The 23,932-nt window shown below is 41.6% G+C and overlaps 1 protein-coding gene across 1 annotated transcript in view; it reads right to left on the reverse strand.

Annotated features, from left to right (window-relative positions):
- The window catches only part of pard3ba (par-3 family cell polarity regulator beta a), a 153,524-nt gene extending 129,918 nt beyond the window's left edge, over positions 1 to 23,606 (reverse strand). The window contains exons 1-2 of the mRNA XM_053314634.1: positions 23,190 to 23,606; positions 14,206 to 14,307 (exon numbers count right to left, since the gene is read on the reverse strand). Coding sequence (XP_053170609.1) covers positions 14,206 to 14,307; positions 23,190 to 23,306 — 219 coding nt within the window. The 5' untranslated portion in view covers positions 23,307 to 23,606. The remainder of the gene's footprint in view (positions 1 to 14,205; positions 14,308 to 23,189) is intronic.
- Between the last annotated feature and the right edge of the window lie 326 nt (positions 23,607 to 23,932).

The following is a 23,932-nucleotide window of genomic DNA, read 5'->3' on the forward strand; positions in this document are numbered from 1 at the left end:
AGAAGTCTATTTTCACGTTCATCTGCTGAAGCGAGGAAGTTTCTCCGCGCTCACTGAAAATCTGAGTTAAACCCGTGTACATACGAGAAGGATTTGCGGCATCAAAACTGATTTGGAGCTGATCGTGATCCAATATGAAACTTACAAAAGTGTGGTAAGGAAAGAGGAAACCTCCTGAGGACGTACACTGTAAAGAGACTTTTCAGTCACCTAGGCGACACCTCTTGTCCAGCATTTTAAGGTTGGAAAAATATTTGTAATTTTATGTATATAAGAGTGATTTTGGAGGGGATCTTTAATCTGTAAAGTATATTTACCTTTTTCCTTTGGTCTACAAATTCCAAAAGCTGTGAAAAATGCACTGCTCAGCTATAGAGATATATGGATAACATCTTCAAATGTTACTTGATGAACCAGATAAATCATCTATTGCATCCAAGTGCATCATATCCTCAATTTTACTTCTGATTCTGACGTGCTGAGAAATGAAACCTCAACATTTACCACTCCTAGTTTGGATAACTGCCATCAAGGGTCCATTAAGGTGATTTGGAAATATAAAGAAATGACATAACCTTGTTTATGCTTGGTCAATACCGTACAAGAATGTAGAAATATGCACACACAATAGAAATGTAAAGTGTTTGCTGTGATTTAGAGTAGACTGCTCCTTTAACACATATCACAATACATAGGGATGGATGCACCTACTCAGTATGCACATAGTACAAGTTAGACTGCATCCAACACCCTAAAGCTAAGATATACTTACATACACTCAAGCATGTACCAAACTCTAATCCATGTTCAAGAGTGCACGCTGTATACTCAACACACACACACACACACACACACACACACACACACTTACTTTCAGGGCACCATAGGGGCCATCAGAGGAATGTTTGGCCTGTGTTATTTAAACAAGTAGAAAATTGGTTGTATTACCGGTGAGAGCAAGGCTAATCCTGCTTCTATTCCAGCCTGAATCTATACAGCACACTACCAGATGTGGGGGATTACCTCTCAGTGACATACACACACACCTGGCTCTGGGCCTGCGCGTGCACACACACACACATACACATAGGCAGTGTGTAAGATTAGAGGAAAACACAAAGGTGCATGAAGACACACACACACACACACACACACACACACACACACACACCCCCTCTCCCACTCCTGAACCGGAGCACACTAGCTGATGCACAATCCGAGCTTGTCGAGCCTGTTGTAAAGGGACTCCTTAGAAATGATGAATCATATACGCAGACATCACTACTTGAACCTTTAAAATGTTTCTCTCTTTCCATTTGAAGAAGTGCCAGCGGTTCCAAATAGCGAGCTAGTACTTCCGCATTGAACATAACGTCTCTTTGATGCTTCTGACAGACTGATCTAAACACTAACACACCAAAGTACATTCCTCTGCAGCTGTCGAAGCATTTGCATTCATGCAAATTCGGCAATGATGATGACCCAGATCTCAAAGTAAAAATAGCAAACTGGAAGAATCACGACCAGGAAAATAGAAAAACGCTGTTACGTGTCAGGAAAGGGTTGACTCGACTCTGCTGAGATTTACGATGCTGTAGTTTGCATATTTCTCATATTTAACACACTCAACTGAGCATGTCAATAATACCTCAGGGGTACAGTTAAACCTGACACATGATACAGAATATCAAACTAAGAAATAACAATCCAATTGAGGCACTTTCAAGCAATTAGTGTTTCATGTTCAAAGTGAGTTCAGGACAAAAATATAATGTCCCATACATTCACTCAGTCTTTTAAAGATAATCAATGTCTCAGGTGGGGATTACAGCTATGGTGGTTGTTGAAAGCTTGTTTGAAGAGCAGCATCCAGCCTGAGAAACCTGCAGTGTCGCCAATTCAGTAGTTTTTTCTGAAGGGAGGAACTCAAAATCACAATGGATTTTCAACTTTTGTTTGGACTTCCAACACCCACTTCTCTGTCTCTCTCACACACACACACACACACACACACACACACACACATATCAGGTTGCAGTAGTTAGTAATTATCCCCTCTCCTCTTCCCCCTATGCAACACCCACTCTCTCACTTGTTTCAATCATAGCACAGCAGTGATTGACACCAGTGTTCAGGCAGGCTGCTCCACTATTGAATATACTTTACAAACATTTAAACTGATTTCACACAGAAAGAAAAAACACATTATAAACTTCCTGAGACATCTTTCTACATATATAATACAAACTACAAACTGTAAGACGCACAATTGGGTCTATCCAAATGATTTAGAGTCAAATCAATACAATTTCTCTATCCAATAAAATGTCTATACTAATTTTTAGATTCAGTATGGACATTAATATAACCCTAACCCTTTCTGGGAACTCTCACCAAACTCTGTTCATTTAAAGAGAACTACTTTTAGCATGTGTGTTCCCATATTGAAGATGTTTATATGTACTGAAGCATGCAGAAGATGCCTTGCAACAGCTGTAATTAAATACTTAAGTGATATAATTGGATCACCTTTACAGCTGCAGGCAGAGGTGAGATTCAACAGGTGGAGCATCTAATGCATATATGGAGATTCTGAGTATCAAACCATTCAAACCTAAAGAAAGTACATTTTTAAGAGGAATTATATTATTATTTTCCAGAGAGAAGGGGGATAACACACACATAAATAAATAGACAAGTATAAGATTAAATGTGTGGGACTATTTTATAAAGAGGTTACTGTTCAGGCTCACTGCCAAAAAAAAGGTTTCAAAAAGTTCTTTATGGCACTGAAAAGGGTTGAGTTATCATTTTCTCTCTCTCTTTCTCACATCTGTCGCATCAGCCACAGTGATGGAGCATGTGTGCGTCCACTGAGAGTATTATACACACACACACACACACACACATACCCACCCACCCACCCACCCACACACACACGCAAAACAAGCCACCACCAGCTGAGGTATTGCAGCGTAGGCCTTGCAGACAGGCCACATTATTATTTATGCACACTCATAAAGGCAGAGGGTAAACTCTTCATAAATCACACATGCCCGAGAGGCCCGAGAAAAAGAGAAGGAGGGATGAGGAGGAGGGAGAAGAAGAGGGGGAGCGAAAGGAGCAACGGATGTAGATGACAGGGGAGCTCCAGGCCTCGCATTTCTCAGGCCGGCAATACAAATATCAAATCGGCTCGTTCATCATTCCCGCAGTGCAAACACATCACTGGTGGTTACACTGGTTCTGTTCCACATCTGTGGACACTACACACTGACACATACACACACACATTCACACTCTCACACTTTCACTCAGAAACCTCCACCAGACTGTGTGTACTCTCTCGGGCAGCACAGAAAAGTCATAACCTCTTTCTCATAAATGTGCATAAACACGCGCACATGCACACACACATACACACACACACTCAGATGCGCATTCACACTCACAAAACACACAAACACAAGACGGCGAAATCACACACGTGTTCCGGCTCTCGCTCCCAAAAGTCAGTGCCATGGCCTAATAATCAGCTTTCTTTTCCCCGTGGCCGATGCGAGGCCAGCTGCTCCCTCCAACCGCCCTCCACTCCTCCTCCATCATCTCTCCCTCCCTCCCTCTTTCCCTCCTCTCGGGATCTGACAGAGAAATAGAAGCAGTGATTAACTCAGAGCTGCGAGGCTGGCGCCCTCTCACCTGTGGCTCTCCTCCTCCTCCTCCTCCTCCTCGCCTCTCCATCTGCCCTCCCTTGGCATTAAACTTATACGTCTCCCTCTTTCCCGCCCGCCTGCCGCCTCTCTCTTTTGTGTGAGCTTTGAAGTTATTTTAAGGGTGATTTAAAAGGCTAAACTGCACTTTTCTTTGTGCAACATGCAAATTATCAATAACTTACAGCTGTGGCGGTGATGTTAAGTATTTCCTGTGATTTTCCTGTTTCTGGGTCAAGAGTATTTTTTAATGAACAAAAAAAAAGTGTTGATCCTTGATGCTATTTCTCAGCTTAGATAATTAATTTAGGGGCAAACATCCTGCTTTCCTCTACACTTGCTGAAATAAGTATGAACCATACATTACTGACATTTAGTACTAGCCGTTGCCATGGAGAGACAACATCACTTAGAGCCTGCAGGGTGAAGGTGTTGGAAAGAGGGGGGAAAAAAAGGGCTCACCGACATGTTTTTCTTACACCCATCATCCTATGTGTTCCTGATTGGATAGTTATTGACTCGACATCAAAGCCTGGAGGAGCCTGTGCTGCTTCACTTGTATAGAACACCACCTGGCAGCACCATCCATCCATCCATCCATCCACGTCTACATGAACGTGAGCGGGCTGGATATACGGCTACAGTATGTGCTCGCCGTTCTCATTAACATCAAATGACAAATAGCCAAATTAGTATGTATTGTGCAGGACAGTGCTGCAGCTCAATCTTATAGAGCCAATTTAATGAAGGGAAGTCAGCTCATTAACTCGCAGTATATCAGCTTCTAATTAATAATCAATGCAAAATAGACACTTATTCTCTGAAACAATTAGTCCATTAATCCATTAGAAAATTAATCAACAAGTTTCTTCCCCCCCCCCCAGTTTCTTTTTTTTATTTATTAGTTAGCCTGTCATAAAGGTTACATTGTGATTTTTACTATAGATTAACTGCAAATTCTGCTTTCTGCAATATTCATCACCCTCTCCATCACTTTTCTTATGATTTCTATTACAGTCAAGTTTGCAGTTAGGTCATTTTGGGACTAGCTTTGTAAATCATTAAAGCCTGCCATGCTGTTATCCTGCTTGTTTCCTATCATTTCTAATGTTTTATACACTAATCTGTTAATACATTCATCTGAAAAACAACAGGTTGAATTATTGCATCATGTTATACTAATATTACTTATTACCCCTTCATATTTTGCACACTTTACTGTGTTGTAATTTGCATTTTAAGTGTCAATTTACACTCAATAACCCTTGAAATGTCATTCAAATTTATTAAAAAAAAATCAATAACTGCAATCTTTCATTACAAAAGGAAAAAAAAGTATTCAGTATCCAAAAAGTGAAAGGGTCTGACCTTTTTGGTACTTTCAGAGCTTACAACACGTTTATCTTCACAATTGTATAAATCTCAGAGCACTAATCTGTGAAAGTACCTTCTAAAATGATGTTTTTATGAGAGTAGATAACAGATTAATCTCGAGTCCAAACTCTTTATGCGAGTAAAACAATCATTCCTCCTTTTCATATGTCCCCTCCCCATATCAGATGGAGACCGGCTAATAATTCGAGTGGCCTATTCAGACACATTACCGTCCACAGAGCTCCATTCATTAGGCCAATCAGTTAGGTGATGAGGGCGAGAGGAAGGGGAAATAATACATAATAACAAGAATAGTGTGTGTGTGTGTGTGTGTGTGTGTGTGTGTGTGCGTGTGTGTGTGTGCGTGCGTGTGTGTGTGCATGGGGTTACACACCTGCAGCACAATGGACACAGATGCAGTTTCAGCTGTGTAATTGCAGCAGGAATGATTAAACAGTTAACCTAAATGAGTTGGACTCAGTATTACAAGCATCCTCTAGTTGCAGTGAAAGTACACACACGCACGCACACGCACACACATGTCCTGGAGTGTGACTTTCCGCTGATTTGAGTTATTAGCAGTTGGAGTGAGCAGAGACTCGGCGAGCTGAGGGAAAACACACCGCGCTTTCAGACAACACACACATATATATAAACTAGTCTGGGGCAATGTCATCGAGGAAAACAGATGGCATGAGGCTGGTTAGGTCAGAGAGTAGATTTGCTGTAAACAAGTGGATCTATAATAGATCATTAGCCGAATGTGATTAGTGCCTATGCAAGCTGCTGTGCCAAAATCACAGCTAACTGATAAAGCTAATGCTGACAACAAACACAAACCAAGCTGCAGACTCTCAACAGCGTCAATGTGACTGAATCTCAATTTGAATGCTGGCTGTTTTCTCTAATTGAAATTCAAGTCATTTTTTTAAGGGGGTGAAGCTGCTGCAGTGGATTACACACATCATTTGGAACACAGACCATGACCCAGGCCGCCTCTTCCACATCTTCATGTCTCATCCTTTCCTCACACGCTGATTATGTGCACGTTTCATAGAGGAGCGAGTCCACAGAGCGCGGTGCTGCCCCTCTGACCTCGGCATAGCTGCCCCCTCCCCATGGTTCCTTCTGCCAGACCACAGCAGGCGCAGGCAGGTCAGGTTACAGTCTGACCGTCTCGCTCCATTAGGAGCTAATGGGTGGTGTGATGGTGACATGGAGGGCAACACGGACTCTGTGTGATTAACAGAAGGAGAGGCACCAAAGGACAAGATCTGAGGGTGTGATGACCCAGCGTAGCCTCTTATAAGTCACACACACCTACGCAGCGAAAACAGAAACAGGCCTTATCCAAACTGAATCCTGCTCTTTTGCTTCAGTGAACTGACAAATCACTTTGGAGGGGTGCCATTATTCAAAGTCAAAAGGTAGTGCGATAGATCTAAAAGAATGAAATATTCCAAAAGTGCAACTTTATGAGAAAACTCAACGTGCGTACTGTTAAATGAAAAGCAGACAGGCACAGCGAAAATTACTTCTCCTTAAGTCTTCCTTGAGTTCTCTCATTGTAATTACAATCAAACTGCGTTTGGTGAATGTGGAAAATGCTTGTGTGTGTGTGTGTGTGTGTGTGTGTGAGTGTGAGTAAGAGAGAGAGTGTAGGGGGTATTGTTAATTGAATATAATCAGATGAAGAGCTGTTGTGGTGCTCATATAGGGGGTTTGAATCAAGGTCGAGGCTGATGAGATATGATCAAATCAGCTCAAGTGACCGAATCCCACCGGGCAAAACATTCAACCTCTCCGGTATGATCTGATCTGCAGGCAACGGTCTGAAACAGAGATAATCTCACTTATTCAATATATTCATATATCATTGAAGTCCATGAGAATACATGATTAATACAGGAGGTGGACAAAACTACAGAAACACATCCTTCCATCCAATTCAATAGCTCAACAACAAATCCTATCTTATTGAAGCTTATCCTATCAAAGCATCCATCCATCTATTATCTAAACCCGCCTATGAAATATATTTAATCATGAATTATTGAGCACCTGAAAACATCAGAGGTTAGACAAAGTCACGACAATGAAGTTTGTCGTGACTTTCCAGCTACTAAACAGCAGCTGTTTCAGGTCACAAATAAAAGTCATTATGTATTCTTCAAACTTTATGCTATTTAACTTTTCTTTTTTTTTTTTTTAAAGGAACAGTTATTGTAGTATATTGGCAGAAATAATAAATATTTTTTCATCTTTTTATTTGCGAGCATCAGTTGTGCTATAGTGGCTGTGGCTCACGATGCAGAATCAAAGATCAGTCGTTCAATCCTTGGCTCCTCCAGTCTGCATGTTGAAGTGTCCTTGGGTAAGATACTGCTTCCAGTGTGTGTGTGTGTGTGTGTGAGTGCGAATGTGCATTAGATTAGATCCTGATGAGCAGGTTGGCACCTTGCATGGCAGCCTTTGCCATCAGTGCATTGACTGGGTATAAATATGGACGTCATGACAGCTCCACAGAAGTGAAGCCAAAACATCTCTTATCATGATGATGTTCGCTTTTAGGATAAGTTTGTTTTTAATTAGTTATTTGACGACATAAAAAAAAGTATGACTTCATGATTGGCAGCTGTGACAGCCCATCTAAAACCTCTGTCAGACAACGGGACGGCTGAGGGGGCGTGTCCTATAGACTGTCATCCTGCTGCCTAACTCCAGACTACCATACCATCCATATGTATAGTCTGTCAATGCATTAGTGTGGGTGTGTGTGAGTGGGTCAATGTTGACATGTAAAGCGCTTTGAGTGGTCAACACAAACATATTTAAAACAAAAACTATTCATTTAATTGTACAATCACACATTGATTTAATTAACATTTAAGCGTTCAGAGTAGAGAAGAGTTTTCTCACCTTGTTATATTTTATTTACAATTTATCAAATGCTATCAATCAGATTCTGTAGTCTGAAATGCTGAATTTTAATATTTAATAGTCTTGTTTTTGTTTAGGGTTTTTTGGTGTTAAAACAGTATTTTCATTATACAACTTAGTTTCAGACATTCATATTGAAAATGCTCAACATGTCTGGGCTTCAGCAGTGATGGCGACCTTAAGAAATAAATGTTCTGTCTGGTAAAAGGGCAAGAGTAAAAATCAATTAATCACACAACAGAAGGACCATAATAACTGGCTACAGGTGAACTACAGCTGATTTATTTTATACACCCACCAGAATACATGCAAGATTTCTAATTAATATTCAAATGTGTCAGACAGAGATGGTGTTGAACGCACAAAGGTAAAGATGTATGGATCATGATTAGAATGTGAAGAGGGTATAGATTATGATTAGGCTGGCGTGCGTGTGACATTTTCTAATTAGCTCACTTGAACCTCGTGCTCCAGCTCATCACTGGCCATTCAGACAGCGTGCGGAGTTATGCGACTATTCAGATGCCAATCAAGCGAGGCTCGTCGCTGTGGCGAATGAGGAGAATGGAGGTGAGGGAGCGAGATGTCACCGGGCGTCAAAGGCTAATCAGCACGTCTGCGCCTCGCAATCACATCCCATTCACTAAACTTTTTTTTTCCTCCGGAGACTTAGCACGTTTTAAGTAAATGCCTCATTGTCAGCTGCCAGAGGAGCTGACATATGACATGTAATAAACGACTTCAGGCAAATCAGCCGACATAACTTACAAGAGTCCTTCTGGAAATAACATCTCAGAGCACTGAAGCTCAAGATTGGACATGACATCACATCAGTTATTTGGCCTATAAATGGTGGTTATGGACAACTGGTTTGATTGGGATAAAGACTTACAAAATGTCTCCTGACTTTTCTCTGATTTAAAGATACCTGGCAGAATGTTCTTGTAAACACATACAGGGAAGTTTACATGCAGCCTGTCCCCCCAAAACGCACTGTGTGTATCTTTGTGGCCTAACTTTATAGACAAAGAGTATTTTGATTGTTTAAATCAAGCTAGTAGTGCTTTACAGAGTTTGAGAGTTCACTTACTGAACTCATTTTCATGGCTATCAGAAAGAAGTATTGAGGTTAGCCGTCTTTCTTTGCACATTGCTTCATACCGTATGTTTCTTGGCACCGCGGACTGCCAATCAGCAGATTAGTGTGGCTTGCAGGCACTACACATTTACTTTAACATCCTTTGCAGTCAACAGGAAAGTGTATGCACATGCGAAAAAAGCGGGCGCCAACTCGTCAAAAAAATGGCTCCATAGCATCGCTAGCGTGGCACAGAACCAAATGACAAAGATTAGTGCAGGATTAATAAGAAATGGTGGTGCAGAAAAGCTAAAGAAATGTTGGGTTTGGAAAGTGTCTCCATAGTTTCCAACTTTAAAATGTCTCAATCAGCACATACAGTAGTACAATTCTTCATTAAACCTTGTTAAAAATGTTAATGTAAAACAAAAAAATGAAAAGGTTATCAGCCAGTATATTAGTTTCTATCCAGCATCATTCAGGCTATATGAAACACCTTGTCCTTTTTCCAGGTATTCAATTGATGTGAGCCATGCCAGATGTGTGCAGTATCAGATGTTTCATTTAAAAAAAAAAAAAAAGTAAAACTCCACAAACTATGTGGTCATAACTTTCCTCACATGATCTGACTATTTAAATCAAACCCTTTCCCCTTACTGAACATCCAAGAACTTTCACTCACATCTGTTCAATTTGATAGATTATGCAAGCACACGGTCACGCACTTACATGGTGTCCAATTACATGAGGCCATTATTCAAATAAGTGTCAGTTTCTCTTTAAAGGATATAAGAGATGCTCATGACCACAGATCTGCTTTAAATATCATAACAACCCTTCCTGCGACCAAATTGATTTTCTGGTATTGCGTCCTCCTCTGTGACACGCAGGCGGAAGAGATGGATGGTGGGAGATGGCCTCGTAATCAAGCGGTTGACATTTCAGAGGGAGATCAGCTGGGACATGCACCCCTTACCATTTACATTCCAGCAACCAGAGACTGCTCGGGAGGTTCACCGACGCCTTGTAGGCGCGGTAATTAAAAAGGGCTAATTAAAGTGAGATGGGAGAATCATTCTAGTTTTTTTTCTTTTTTTTTTCATTAAATTTCCCATGAAATTAGATTTCTCGTTTGGCTGCATGGGATGGAAGGTTGAATTTCTTTATGTGTTTTTTCCTCCCCTTCGAATACAAGGTCTGCGTGTGGTGATGTATGTGTATGTATGTGTGTGTGTGTGTGTGTGTGTGTGTGTGTGTGTGTGTGTGTGTGTGTGTGTGTGTGTGTGTGTGTGTGTGTGTGTGTGTGTGTTCGTGCATGTGGAATGAGGAGTGATAGGCCACTTATGAGGAGGCGTCATGCTCCCTGAATTTAATTCCCAGTCTGGAGGAGATCGGCGAGACAAGAGAGGACACACACGCACGTGCGCATGTTGCACATTCAAATTCTAGCTGGATGTGGGTAGATTGTCTTCTAACCAAGCATCTATACAGAGTTTCATTTCTGTGGTGCCCGGCAGCTTTTTTGATCATGTGATCTCTTCACCAGACGACAGCATCTCTCCATTTGGAACAAAAATCAGCAGAAGTCAGAGTGCACAGTATAAGGAACGCCTCTGAAAGCTGGTGTATAGCATATGTGTTAATAGCATGCTGGCATTGGACAGCCTGCCTGACAGCTCCTGTGTACCGAGGAGACATATGGGAGTAATGGCCACGGCTAATGCAGGAACCCAAAGGACTGTGAATGACAGTTCTGGTGGCGGTAAATGGTCGAGCATGTAGAAGTAAAGCGCTACATCTGTTAATAACCCCTCTTTGAAAAGAAGGAGATGGAAGGGGCAGAGGAGCGATGGTGAGGTGGGGAAGAGGAGAGGAAAGGAACAGAGTGTCGGCTCCAGCTAAATATTAGAAAAAAGACTTGACTATAAACTATAATGGCTTGAGGCTGAAGCCAATGTGGAGGTACCTTAAAATGCTGCTAGCTGCTGGCTCCAAAAAGCTATTTAGTGAGCCTTGTCTCTAACCCTATATGGAAGTTTCTTAATTCAGTATGTTTTTTTCAATCATTTATCAAGATTTTTCCTTTAATTTATGTCCCACTTATATTGTATGACAAAGTCAACTTTCTGATTCAAGAGTTTAAACATAAAATATAGATGGAAATGTCTGTTTTTGATAGATAAATCAATAAAAAAGTCATTTAAATCTAATACTGCCTAATAGAGAAGTTGTTATGAACAGTATAGCAACATTTCTGCCTGGTAACAGCTTTTCTATGTCTCGTGATACATATCATTATATTGGCCCGACTCTGCGGCTTTGTACAAGCTCACAATGTGTCCCACTAAGTGATTATAGTATGTGACTGGAGAAGACAGAGAGATGGAGTGATGGAGGATAAAGAGTAAAGAGAACAGGTTAACTAGTCTCTAAACTGCAGTGATTTGAGCAGAATAGCGTGACAAAAGAGGAAGAGATCGAAAAAGCTGTTATGTCTGCCCACTTCGCTTCACCATTAACAAAGTAGTGGAATATCTTGACAGGTCAATGACTCCAACCGCCATCTGAGAGCCGCAGGGCATACACACATACACACACACACACACACACACACACACACACACACACACACACACACACATATAAAGAATAAACGGTCAAAGAGGAGGTTAGTTTCATGGAGTATAATTGACTGAAGCATGACCTGTAGTGGGCTCTTTTATACTGTGGTCTTTTGTGTGTGTGAGTGTGTGCTGTGTATATGTGGTCACACCTCAGCCAACACCCCATGGCCTTCTCCACATTCATCAGATTGATATTAATATTCATGAGGAGGCTGGTGGCCGGTGTCTCGAGATGGGGGGCTAATGAACGGAGCGTGTGTGTACATGTTGGGGCGTGTGTGTCTGTGTGTGTGTGTGTGTGCGGGGTGTCACAGATGCAGGGGGCAGAACTGTAATCAAATCACAGCCGCCCCCTCATCTCCGCCCTCATCAACCACCAGTGGCGCACACACTTCCGTACACACTAATGCTAACAGGCTACGCTACGCACTTGCCTGTGGTTCGGCACAGGCGGCGGAGACAGCAGATATGTGTGTGTGTGTATGTGTGTGTGTGTGTGTGTGTGTGTGTGTGTGTGTGTGTGTGTGAGAATAATAGTCGGGGGCTGGCCCAGATAAAGAGGTCTGGACTCACAGCTAAGCTAAGCACTAGTCATACAAATAGCTAACTATTATCTCTCATTAGCATCCGCGGCTAACACAGAGGCCCATGCTGTGCGGTGGAGAGCCCTCACAATGGGACCACTCCTTGTATGATTGATGGTGAAACAGCGTCGGCCACAATAACAGAACAAAACGAAAAAAAGAGGAAAAGCACTAAAGATAGAATCTGCCGGCTGTGGCGAGGTAATAAAAACATAGACAAACAAAAAGAAAGTCAGACTAATCAAGGATGCCAGGCACGACTCATTAATCTATGAGAGCCGACACTGTTTGGAAGCCCAGAGATAAGTCGGATGACTGGCACTTTATGGAGATCACATGCGCCCCGTCCTATTCCGCCTGCTATCTTTTCATCAGCAGCAAAAAACAAAAGGATAAAATGAGAAGCGGGATGAAAGCGAGGGGAGGGTGTTTGGAGAATTGCGTGAAAGCTGAAAAAGAGTAAAGAAACAAAAAAGGTAAATAGGGCACTTCCTGCGTGGTGCATGTTCTGGTGAAGCGTTTGCTCAGCAGAGTAATCACACAAAAAAAGAAGATACGCAGCTGTGTGGAGGAAAAAGAGAGCCGACGTCAGGTTTTACTTCTTAGTGAAAGAATTTGATCAAATGCCGGAGCGGGAATCTGATCTTTGACACTTCATCTTCATCACTCGGAGAGGATGCTTAGAGAAAGCGGGTTCAGCTGGGAGAAGAATGAGTCGTTAAAATCTATGACTCTCCCTCTTGTGCACAAATAAGATGCAGATCTTATGATTATAATTCCATCAACCCGGAAAATGAAGCCTCTGTTCTCTGTGATTGCAAAAACACTTTTTTTTCCCTCTCCTCCATTGAAGATTCCCACTGAGTTTACACATCTATTATTTAGCTCTGTCCCCTTTTTCACAAAGGATATTTTTGCCAAACTTGCAATCCCACACACACACACACACACACAGACACACACATACATCCTCTCTCACACACTCACACACACATTCTCTCTCTCTATTGTTCATGTAACTTAAAAACACCAAGTGCTATTGCGTGGCTGAATATTCCATTTGGCCTTCTTGCTGACTAAGTGTTGGTAATTCATCATTCGTCTGGGCTTGGGCCTTATGAATATGGATTTTGGGCCAGTTTATTAGCACATCTTAGGAATGCATTATGAGAAATTACCAAGAGGAAATATGAAATTTGCTCTTTATAGAAATTGGGCCACCGCCTGTGTGTGAGTGTATGTATGAAACACTGCGAACTTCATCTCCCAACCCTGTCTCCTGTGAAGTTACATCACTGCTTTCTCAGAGACCTTCCCTCTGCACGTGGCTGATGTGTTTAAAATGTGAAAGTGTTCCTTTTTTTTATCTGTCTCTCAATACAAATTGATATGACAGTTAAAAATCACAAAAAGCACCATTGCCACTGCTACACCTTTCTGAAGAAGCAGTGGGAAAAAGGAGGTTTGAGAGGAAGAGAGGAAAAAATAAACTCACTTTCAGACCGAGCAATTAAGATGCAATCGAACATAATCAAAGTTCATTTTCTTCGGAGCGCAGAGATTTTGTCACATGTATTTAGTAGGTTTAGGCTCCTAACAGCCAGTGACAAGTCGACCACGGTTTGGATTTTACAAACACCATGTTTATGGTAAATCCTTTCATCCTGCCAGGCTGGGGATTCAGAAAGGAGTCAAAATAAATCCAACTAAACGCTGCAAAGAATGATGGGTTCTCTGCTGTAATTTACTGTCTATCAAGACATACCTTACTATCAGTCTCACCATGAGAAACTGCTGTATGTCAGATGTCATCTTGTCTAACTTAGGTGAGGGAAAGGATAAACTTTTGTGAGCCTGCGTCAAATATAAAAAATGTAACACCTGAACATCCTCACCTTGTCTCTGTCCTCCACTAGATCAGTCAGCATGTCGTCCATGTCTAGGATCCCTCCTTCAAAGTACTCCAAGCGGTGGGTCTTCAGTGCGCTCTCCCCATGCTGGACACAGAAAACCACATGATAGCAGAGAGGAGAGGGAAGAAAAAATAAATTAGGAGAGAGACACAAAAAAAGAACACACCTACAAAAAATACCTCAACTTGAATCTCTTAAGAGCAGAAAGTATAATCTCATCCTTTTTGTGACAACGTTGGGTAGATACATATCATCACAAAACAGGAAAATGTTTCTATATAAACTTCCACAAGTAACAATAGGGTCCTTGCCTCTTGCCTCTCGGCTCGGTCCCTAATGAGAGAGTACACACATACATAATGCCACCTTCTATATATACACACCATATATGCAAACTATGGGAGGCAAATAAACTGTTTTAGGAGAAACAAAGGCTATATATATTTTGAAATGTTAACAATAACTGGCATGGGGATGGCTGTCCAAATATAGAAAACATGTTGTGTGTACAGTAACAAGGTCCACTGACAATAGCTTGTTCTCCTCATGATGACACTAAATTTGGCAGCAATACCCCATGTGACACTATTTTATGTTTACTTGTAGAGAAATGCTCTTAAACTGCAATAATCATTCAGATTGTTATTTAGCAGCTTTCTATTGTCTTCCAGGCTCTTTGCAGCAATTTTAAACTTTTCCAATGCTGACAGAGCAAAAATGATTAGTTTCCAGGAACAGTTGTTGCTGGGCAGGTACACTAGGAACAAAACGACCTGCATTAACACTGTACACGCACAACGCCAGGGGTGCAGTTTGTGCTGAAGAATGTGACAGTGAAGCGGGGAAGGATAGGAACTTTTCCAGTTTTGCTGCTCTGCGGGGAGCGGGGGTGGGCACATTCCAGGCCGGTTTCATTGTCGCCATGAAGACAGAGGTCAGAGTGAACACACCCCGTCGGAGCAGGAACTACGCCGAGCCTGCTGTTCCATCCATTGACGGAGAGAACAAGGACTTTTGACTGAGCTGCCATCTGAAATCTGTGAGCTATAAAAACCAACAGAAGTACACGAACAATAGCATCTTCCCCTTTTTTGTGACACGGGAAATACACTGTTTACTGTGGAAATGTTGAGCAGATCTTTGAGAGAAAGTGCTTGTGTGGAAAATTTAAGAAGAGACTCATGAAAAAATGGGTAAATTATGAGGAAAAAGTGAAATAGAATGTAATGGGTTAAAAAATATATGCTGTTTTCCCCAAAAATTCTATTAAAAAGGAATTAATTGACTTAGAAAAGAAACCGTATCGTTTCTAACAATGGGTGCAGTAGTATAATGGCCCATTAGGAACTGCCCATACCAATAAGCAATGTGTCTAGAGCAACACAAGACTACATTAGCAGCTAAATTAACAGCTATAGGCTACAGTATAAGCCGCAGAGGCTGAAATGAGTTTGGCTGAGACCCAGCGAGCGGCTTCAGCTGTATCACCGAGCCCTGTTCTGAATGGGCTCCTTCTTGCTCCGCTGCATCCCAATGTGAATTACAGGGCACAAAAAAAGAAGGGTGTCTGCCTTTCACAATGGGCCAAGTCCATTCTCTTAAAACAAATGGTTGCGAGAGCCTGGGATTTCAATCACAGGAATAAAGCCGGAGCCTCCCTTTCTTCACAAGTGCCGACGATGCCAGCGCCAGAGCAGCGAGACGTAGAGCAAGTGGAGTAATCTGCAACGACGACAACTAACATACAAACACACTGCTGCTTCCACACAATGCGACGGCACTGTGTTATGCAAACAGGCATACAATCCAATGATCCAGAGCCCAGAGAAGCACTGTAAAAATAACATGAAGTTCTATCAATGTAAAAAAAAAAAAAAAAAAAAAAAAAAAATGAGTGAGGAAGACAAATGTGACTCATCTGAGACACATAAAAAGACACAGCAGGACTCAAGGAGCTTCAAATAAGAATTTAAAAGCAATGCATTCTGGGAAGTAACTCATGCCCCTATTTACACTGGGTATGAACAAGTGATATAGACTGTTTGATATGTTTTAAATGGTATTTGGTTTTTAATATATGGACCCAGAACTTGTGACCTTTATACAGTAGGTGCTGGTAAAGCTCCACAGAGTGTTGTGCTTTCTTGTCTAACAGGTTTCTGTGGATCATGGTGTCGTATCCCCTGGTTGTGAATTCCTGATTATTATTCTTGTTGTTATTGTTATCATTGTTTTTCACTGTTGCTTCCTCTTTCAACAGCAGCTTCTCCCCGAAGTTTCTTCCCCTTAACACGAGTTTTGCCATGCCAGTATCACCAAGTGCTTCATCATGGGGGAATGTTAAGTATCTGTTCATTAACAAGTCCAGTCAAGACCTGCTATTTGTCAAAAGCACCCTTACATCACTTCTGTTGTGATTTGGTGCTATGTAAATAAAATGGACTTGATTCGGTAGGCAGGTGTTTTAACATCTGGACAGAGGCAAGTTAGCTGTTTCCAGTCTTTATGCTACACACAGGCAATAGCATGCAGGTTTCATGTTAAAACAACACATAGTCAATAGTTCTGAATGTGAAGACAAACCGGAAATTAATAATTAAAGATTTTATATTTCTGTAACCAAAAACCTTATTTTGATATGTTTTTATGTTACGAACAGGTTTTTCAACAGGGGAGCGAACACCAGATGAAGATGTTGCAAGCACTGGAGGACATCTGCAGCTACGATGTCAGAGAGAAGGATTAACACCTCGCCAGACTAACTGGTCCAACTGGAAGAACCGCCAGCGTTCCTCTGCCTCATGCTGACAGTGTTTATGTGTGAGAGCCTCCGTGTGTGTGTGTGTGTGTGTGTGTGAGTGAGTGTATGATAGCAACAGCCAAGCAGGGAAAGGCATCTATTGGCTCTTGTGCAATGACATCACATCACCAGCATTAGTGATATAAGAGGAATTTGTGTGATTTTTTTGGGGCAGAGGGATTAATTCACATCGGTGGATTAGAGCACAACAATGCACAAGTGTTAATTAGCATCACCTCTGGAGGCCGTGCTTAAGCACACCTGGCATACATGCGTTTCATTTTCCTCCACAGGAATCACAAGGCCCTAGAAAACACACTTCCCTGTCTTTCTACCTAGTGATGAAAAGGGATGCAAGTATGACACTTCATAGGGAAAGTAATCTATAGAGAGGAAAGAGGGGGATAACTCTTCTGAAGACCCTCTTTGTCAATCCCTGGTAATTCCCCTTTGTATCCTGAACTCATCCCATAAAATAAAAAAAAAACAAAATGAGTCGGGAGTCAGTCAGTCAATAGTGGAGGAAAATTACTGTGACAGTTAGAAGAGTAAATTCCCTGCAAATTACACCATTAAGTCCCCCACCATTTGAAGCGATATCACTCCTCCTTCTCCCTCTCCCCTTCTCTGGCGAGCAAACACGACACCACTCGAGAACGGTGAAGCGCCGGGGCGATTAGTGAAGCTAAATTCAGTGGGGTGGCAGCGGCGGCGGCGGTGGTGGTGGTGGTGGTGGTGGTGGTGAGGCTGCTATTTCACACTTTGATCCTCAGAAGAATGTGTAATTACACAGCTGCAGGAGGACGGTGTGGATTTAGCCGTGACAAAAAAAAAAAGAAGGAAAAAAAAAAAAAAAAAGAGTCCTTAATGAACGTGTCGATGAGGAGCTGTCTTCCGAGTCGGATCCATCAGAGCGAGTGAGTGCAGAGAGAAAGTAAAGCTGTGGTGAAGTAAGAAGCAGGGCTGGAAATTGAGTCAACTTGACCTCTGCCTATAGTATAAGCTATAATCAAGGGCCAAAAAGACCCCTGAACACATGCACCATAATATCGGCACAGCATTGATTTGCCGATAAAGGCTTTAAAATTAAGTATCAGCATCTGCCCAAAATGAACATTTGTGCTGATTCAACACCTTCTCCATTGCTTCCTGGGTGTGCTTCCCACTGTGGACTATGTTTTTGCCGCAGCGTGGCAGGAGAGAAGCAGAATCAGCTAGCCCTGGCTCTCCATGTGGTGAGAAGAAGCAGCGGGTCTGTCTGGAGGCTGAGTGTAGCAGTGGGACTGTCAGGGTGGCACACGCACAGATAGGGAACATCTCAGCTGACAGGACATGACTTCTTTTTCTTTTTTTGTAACAGCGGTTGGCAACCAGCATATTAGGTGCTTTACAGTACAGCCAACTTCTGCTTCAGAGTGGGGACCAAATATTAAATCCCACCCATTAATCCAGTTGGTCTGCTCTTTCAGGTTGACACCCTGAACTCTAGTATTCTCTTAAGTACTTTCTTCATATTTTGTCTTTCTTGATCATACTTACACAGTCTATGTTGTATGTGTAATAACCTCTTGAGCCAGGTGGAAAAAAGTACATGCATCTATCTGTTCATCTATCAGCCAATATTCATAATACATAAACATTATAAACAAATGTGTGATAAAAGTTGGCTTAAAGTTGGTTCAAATTAGAGTACTGTGGCCAGAATAGCAGAATAGCATTAACATTTTAATTAATACCAAATGACTTTCATTTATGAACACTGCTGTCTAGCTTTAACAAACATTTTTAGAGGAGCAAAGGACTCCTGCCAACAGCAATATTAAAGCACCTGCTCTTTTTTCTCTGTCTTTTACTGAACTACTTAATAAGTCTGCCAATTCAATACTGCATATTACCTTAGTTGAAGGACTTGCAATAAAATTTACTACTATTCATTAACCATTTATTATAGCTTCAGATACGTCTTGTAAATACTTAAAAGGAGGTTATTGCATTTAAAGATGCATTACTAAATTGTTGTATATTTTATTGAGCCAGCTGCACAAAAACACTGAAATCAGGCAGGGTGGCATTTTGATTTAAATAAATAAAAAAATAAAAAAATTCAGTAATGTCTCTGAAACTGAGAACTGGAAGAGAATCACATCTGCTTTTTAATGTCATGCTGTCTAGCTGGGATGAGTTCAGGGTCACGTGTCAGCAGGCATCTGTCCTGCTGAAGTGTCCTTGAGCTGAACAGAGAGCACCTTCTAGACTCAGGATGTTGCTCTCTAGTAATAAAGTAACTTTAACTGGGGAAGCATTTCACATTTGGAATGTTAGCAGTTTATGAACCCTGAACACATCTGACAGACAGCGAGGTCTAAAATCCCATGCCAAAAATAAAAAAATCAATGGGAAGAAGAGAAACGCCACACTCTGACGCACATTCCTACACACACACACACACACATACACACATGTGGGAAAGACAAAGTGCTCCCAGGTTATTTGGCGAGCTGTGAAGTGTCAGCACGGAGTCAGTATAGGGGCTGTAATCTGAACTGAACCTGCACCTACACAGACCATGAGACAGAGACAGACTGCTACAGTACCTGGGTGCGTCCCCCTGAGAACAGACAACACTCACTATGTACATGCTGGTCCCTCAGGCTGCTGTCAAATACTGACACAGTGATGCCTGTCAGTGTCCTTTTTCATTTTAATTCATCACAGACTAGTTTACAGGAAGAGACTTGGACTGATATGATTATACAGTTGCCAGAAATCTAATCAATAACTATTCTGATAACAGATTGATTGTTTAAGTAATTTACCAAGTAGGTTCATATTTGTCAAATGTGACAATCTGCTGCTAAAAATCTTTGTAATTGAATATCTTTATTGACTAAACATCTAATGGAAAATGCAATACTTTCCTACAAATGAAGCCTTATCTTGAACCTCATCTTTTCTCTATTGAGAGATTATGAGACATGACAGATGGAAGCAAATAAAAATGTTACTTAAAATGAAACATAAGCAATCTTAACACCTTTACCCAACAACAACAGTGTTTCTTCATCACATGCTATAATTGCAGCAGTGGAATAATATATAGAAACTATACTGAGAAATCTCATCATCGCCTCTGCCTCCACACATTGACTGAAATCTTTACAAATGGCACTGGATAATGAGCGGTAATTTTCCAGTGTGCGGTTAGTTATCGGCTTTGTCTCTTAGCATAACTGTTTTTTCAACAGAAGTGATGAAAGCGGGCTGAACGCGAGCAGAGTCACAGCTGAGATCACATTAATATAAACTGCTAATTAAGAAGGTCTACATGCCATTACTGTAATGCGCAGTGAGACTCTGCACAATCACTGTGCACATCATGGCCGTAAACCAACACACACATACACACTCAGTGATTAAACCCAGGTTTTTGACACTGTCCCCACTGTCAGCTGTGAGGCCACAGAGAGGAGAAATGTGCGGTTAATGTGGGCGCTAAGTGGATGCTCTTGGCAGTAACAGCTGGCTCATCCGGTCACATCTATTGGGTCCTCTCTGGCAGCTGCAGAGCTGGACTGTCCGCACGGTGATCTGCCTCTATTAGGAAGGAGGCCGCACACTGCTGAGTCAGCGTCTAGCTCCGGCTCCTAATTAACATGCTCTGTGAAAAAGCAAATCGAGGCCAGGGTGCATTCTGATCACACACTCAACATTTAGCCCGCTTCAGCTTGTGCACCGCCGCGTGTCTCAGTGAGTATCAGCAGGGACCGCTGGGAAGAGTGGGCACAACTGTGGCTGTCAGTGAAGCAGAGACAAGACAGCTCAGGGGACAGCAAGTAAGATGAGCTCCTCTCTCTCTCTGTGTGTGTGGTCACCTAGGTGTTTAGTGTGCCCCTTCACCGAGTGGAAACAATCTATCGAGCCCATCCAGCCACCCACTGGGTCTTTCCATCCCTGCTTCCGCAGCCTCTGGCGTCCCCACAAGCCAGGCTCTCGCTTCGCCAAGTGGGGAGGGTGCGGGGGTGGGCTGAGAGAGAGGGGGGGACCAGCCAACCGATAAGACCGGGGCCTGTCACCAATCCTAATCCCCAATCACTCACAGGACAAAGCCTCCTGTCCGCGGCGCACATCTCCGACCGAGGCCACATTGAGGACATCAAACAGTAAACTTCCACCTGCCCACTGAGATACGGGGGCTTTCACAGGGAGCTATTGTACAGGTAGACAGCTGAGGCTGCAGCCAGCACCACTCACATCCTCTCAGGAGGAGAAACACGCATCAGCACACTATCACGCTAGGACAGCATGCACATACAAAGCTGCTGATTAATAAAAAGGTCAGTTCGGCAGAATGATTAATGTTCAAGTGATTGCAACATCATGGAGCAGAAAAACTGTGGGTTTATATCTTTGAGTGTACGGGGGACGTATTTAGAGAGCGAGAAGGAGACATTCAAAACAACACGAAAACACAACACACTACACCAGTGCTTCCTTGAGTCTTCTAGTTAGCTGTCATCAGTTTGGGGTGTTCCCACGCATGCCATGAGTTACTTTCTGATGACACATTGCGTTTTGACACATTTCAAATTTCTCTTAACCTGTCTGATAGGCAGTGATGGAAAGTAAATAAGCACATTTGCTCAAGTGTTGTATTTAACTACAGTTTTGAGGTACTTAACCTGAGTATTTCCATTACACTTGAGAGGGAAATAATACTTTCTACTCCATGACATTTATTTGACAGCTTTAGTTACTTTTCAGATTTCATAAGATTTTACATAATATATCAAGTTTGTAAAATACAACACATTGTTAAAGATTAAACTAGTGGTTTCCAACCTTTTTAGCTTTTGACATCTTACAAAAAGCAGTGTGTAGTCGGCTCACATTTCAGACGTCTATGAGTTGTTAACAGCTCCACCAAATAGTGATTTTTCCCTCTAAACTTCTCACATGGTTTCATTTCAGTAAATGTTTAAATGATCCAATATTTCAGAAAAAAATAAAAGATTAGAGAAAAAGTCCAAAAACTGAAAACACATTTGTGTATTAGAAAATAGTTTTTCCCATTAATCATCTCACCACCCCTCACATCCATCTTTTGGTCCTTTGGAGGGGCCCAATGCATAGGTTAGGGACCCCTGGACTAAACTTGCTAACTGTATATAAAGTAGTGTAAACTAGCTCCACCTCCAGCAGCTACAACAGTAACATGCTGCTCTCACACTAATGCTTCACTATTAATAATCTAATGATGTCATAATAATATATCTGTCAGAGGGACCAAACCACTACTTTTACTGTAATACTGCATACTACACTGCTGCTCGTACTTTTACTCAAGTTTGATATTCTATGCAGCACTTTTACTTGTAATGGTATATTTTTACATTGCTGTACTGGTAATTATACTTAAATAAATGATGTGAATACTTCTTTCACCACTGCTGGTATGTAGAGAGACTTTTAACAACCATCAGAACAATTATGAGTGTAATGCATCCAGATGTGTTTTGCATATAGGCAGAGAGACAAGGTTTCCTGTTGCTGCATTGCATTCTGGTCAATTGAGTTCTTCGATCTATGATGGATTTGTAACCCTTGGTACCCTTCATTAACAAAAACATTTAAACTTGTGTTGACAGATGAAATTGTCACTTTATGATACAAAATGTGTGTGAGTGTGTGTGTGTGTGTGTGTGTGTGTGTGTGTGTGTGTGTGTTTGTGTATTAACAATACAATTGACCCATGAAGGCAAAACAGAGGTTTAATGGGAACACCCCACTTTACTTATTTTTCCATTGAATTATGTGGAAGCCATTACTAAAAGAGGGATATTTAGCCTAGATGAGAAGCTTTCCCAAATTCAGTTTATTTGAAACTTTGTAAGAAGTCAACTTAAACTTATGTGACATTAAACAGTTCATAAATCCCATTACTTTATTTAGTATTTGTCACAAACAAGAATAACAATAACAAAAAAAAAAACGTGTCACGTGACGAGCACTTTAGCCAACTTTATGGGAGCTGCTGGCTAGTTCAAAATGTGAAGAATGACAGGAATGAAACAGCGTTACATGCGGGCACATTGACATGAAAACTAAAGAGATAAATATAAGATAAGAGGTGGTTATGTGTAATGTAGTTGTGTAATGTAGTGCTTACCTGTTCCAAAATCCTGCGGTATCTCCGGCTGGCTTGGTCGATTAAATCCCGGACCGTCCATCCGGCTTTACAGGGAACCACCACTGCTGTGTCCCCGAAAGTTACTGTGACTTTCATTGTCACTATAAAATTCAATTATTTTTTTTAAAGAAAATATATCAACAAATAGTCCCGAGTTTCGGTGTTCTCTCGACCTCGGAGCTGCTCCCTGTATGAAGTGACACCTGTTTGTCGAAAGTGGAGCAACAGGTGTCTCAGGTCAGGATGAAATCACGGTGAAGTCACTTCTCCGCCTTTACCGAGTTAAATAGGTGTAGAAAACTACCCGAGACATCTTCATTTAACCGTATCCGTCACATGTATTTGTTGGGGAAAGATATTTGCGGTCGCAGAGTGTGAGTTTCTGTCATGTTGAGCTGTCCGACGAGGCTTCCCAAAACAAAACAAACTGCGCCAGGAACCCGGAAGAAATCTGGCACTTGAGGAAATTACATTCCGCCTCTCACTCTCCACCACTCAAATGATTATCCACTTAAATCAACTGCTTTATTCATTCAGCACTTTCCTGTCGTTTTAATAGTTGATGTAATTGTCACAAATTAATACGTTTCTATTAAAAGTTATCTTCTTTTGCAAGGAGTTTCATTCATAGTACTGATAAAGCCTTTTATAGGAGTTATAGGACTAGTTTTATGAATATTTTAAAATATTAATTGAAAACTTTGCAGCACTGATATGCATGT

This window comes from Scomber japonicus, chromosome 24 (genome assembly GCF_027409825.1).
Source record: "Scomber japonicus isolate fScoJap1 chromosome 24, fScoJap1.pri, whole genome shotgun sequence".
In the NCBI taxonomy this organism is placed as follows: domain Eukaryota; kingdom Metazoa; phylum Chordata; class Actinopteri; order Scombriformes; family Scombridae; genus Scomber; species Scomber japonicus.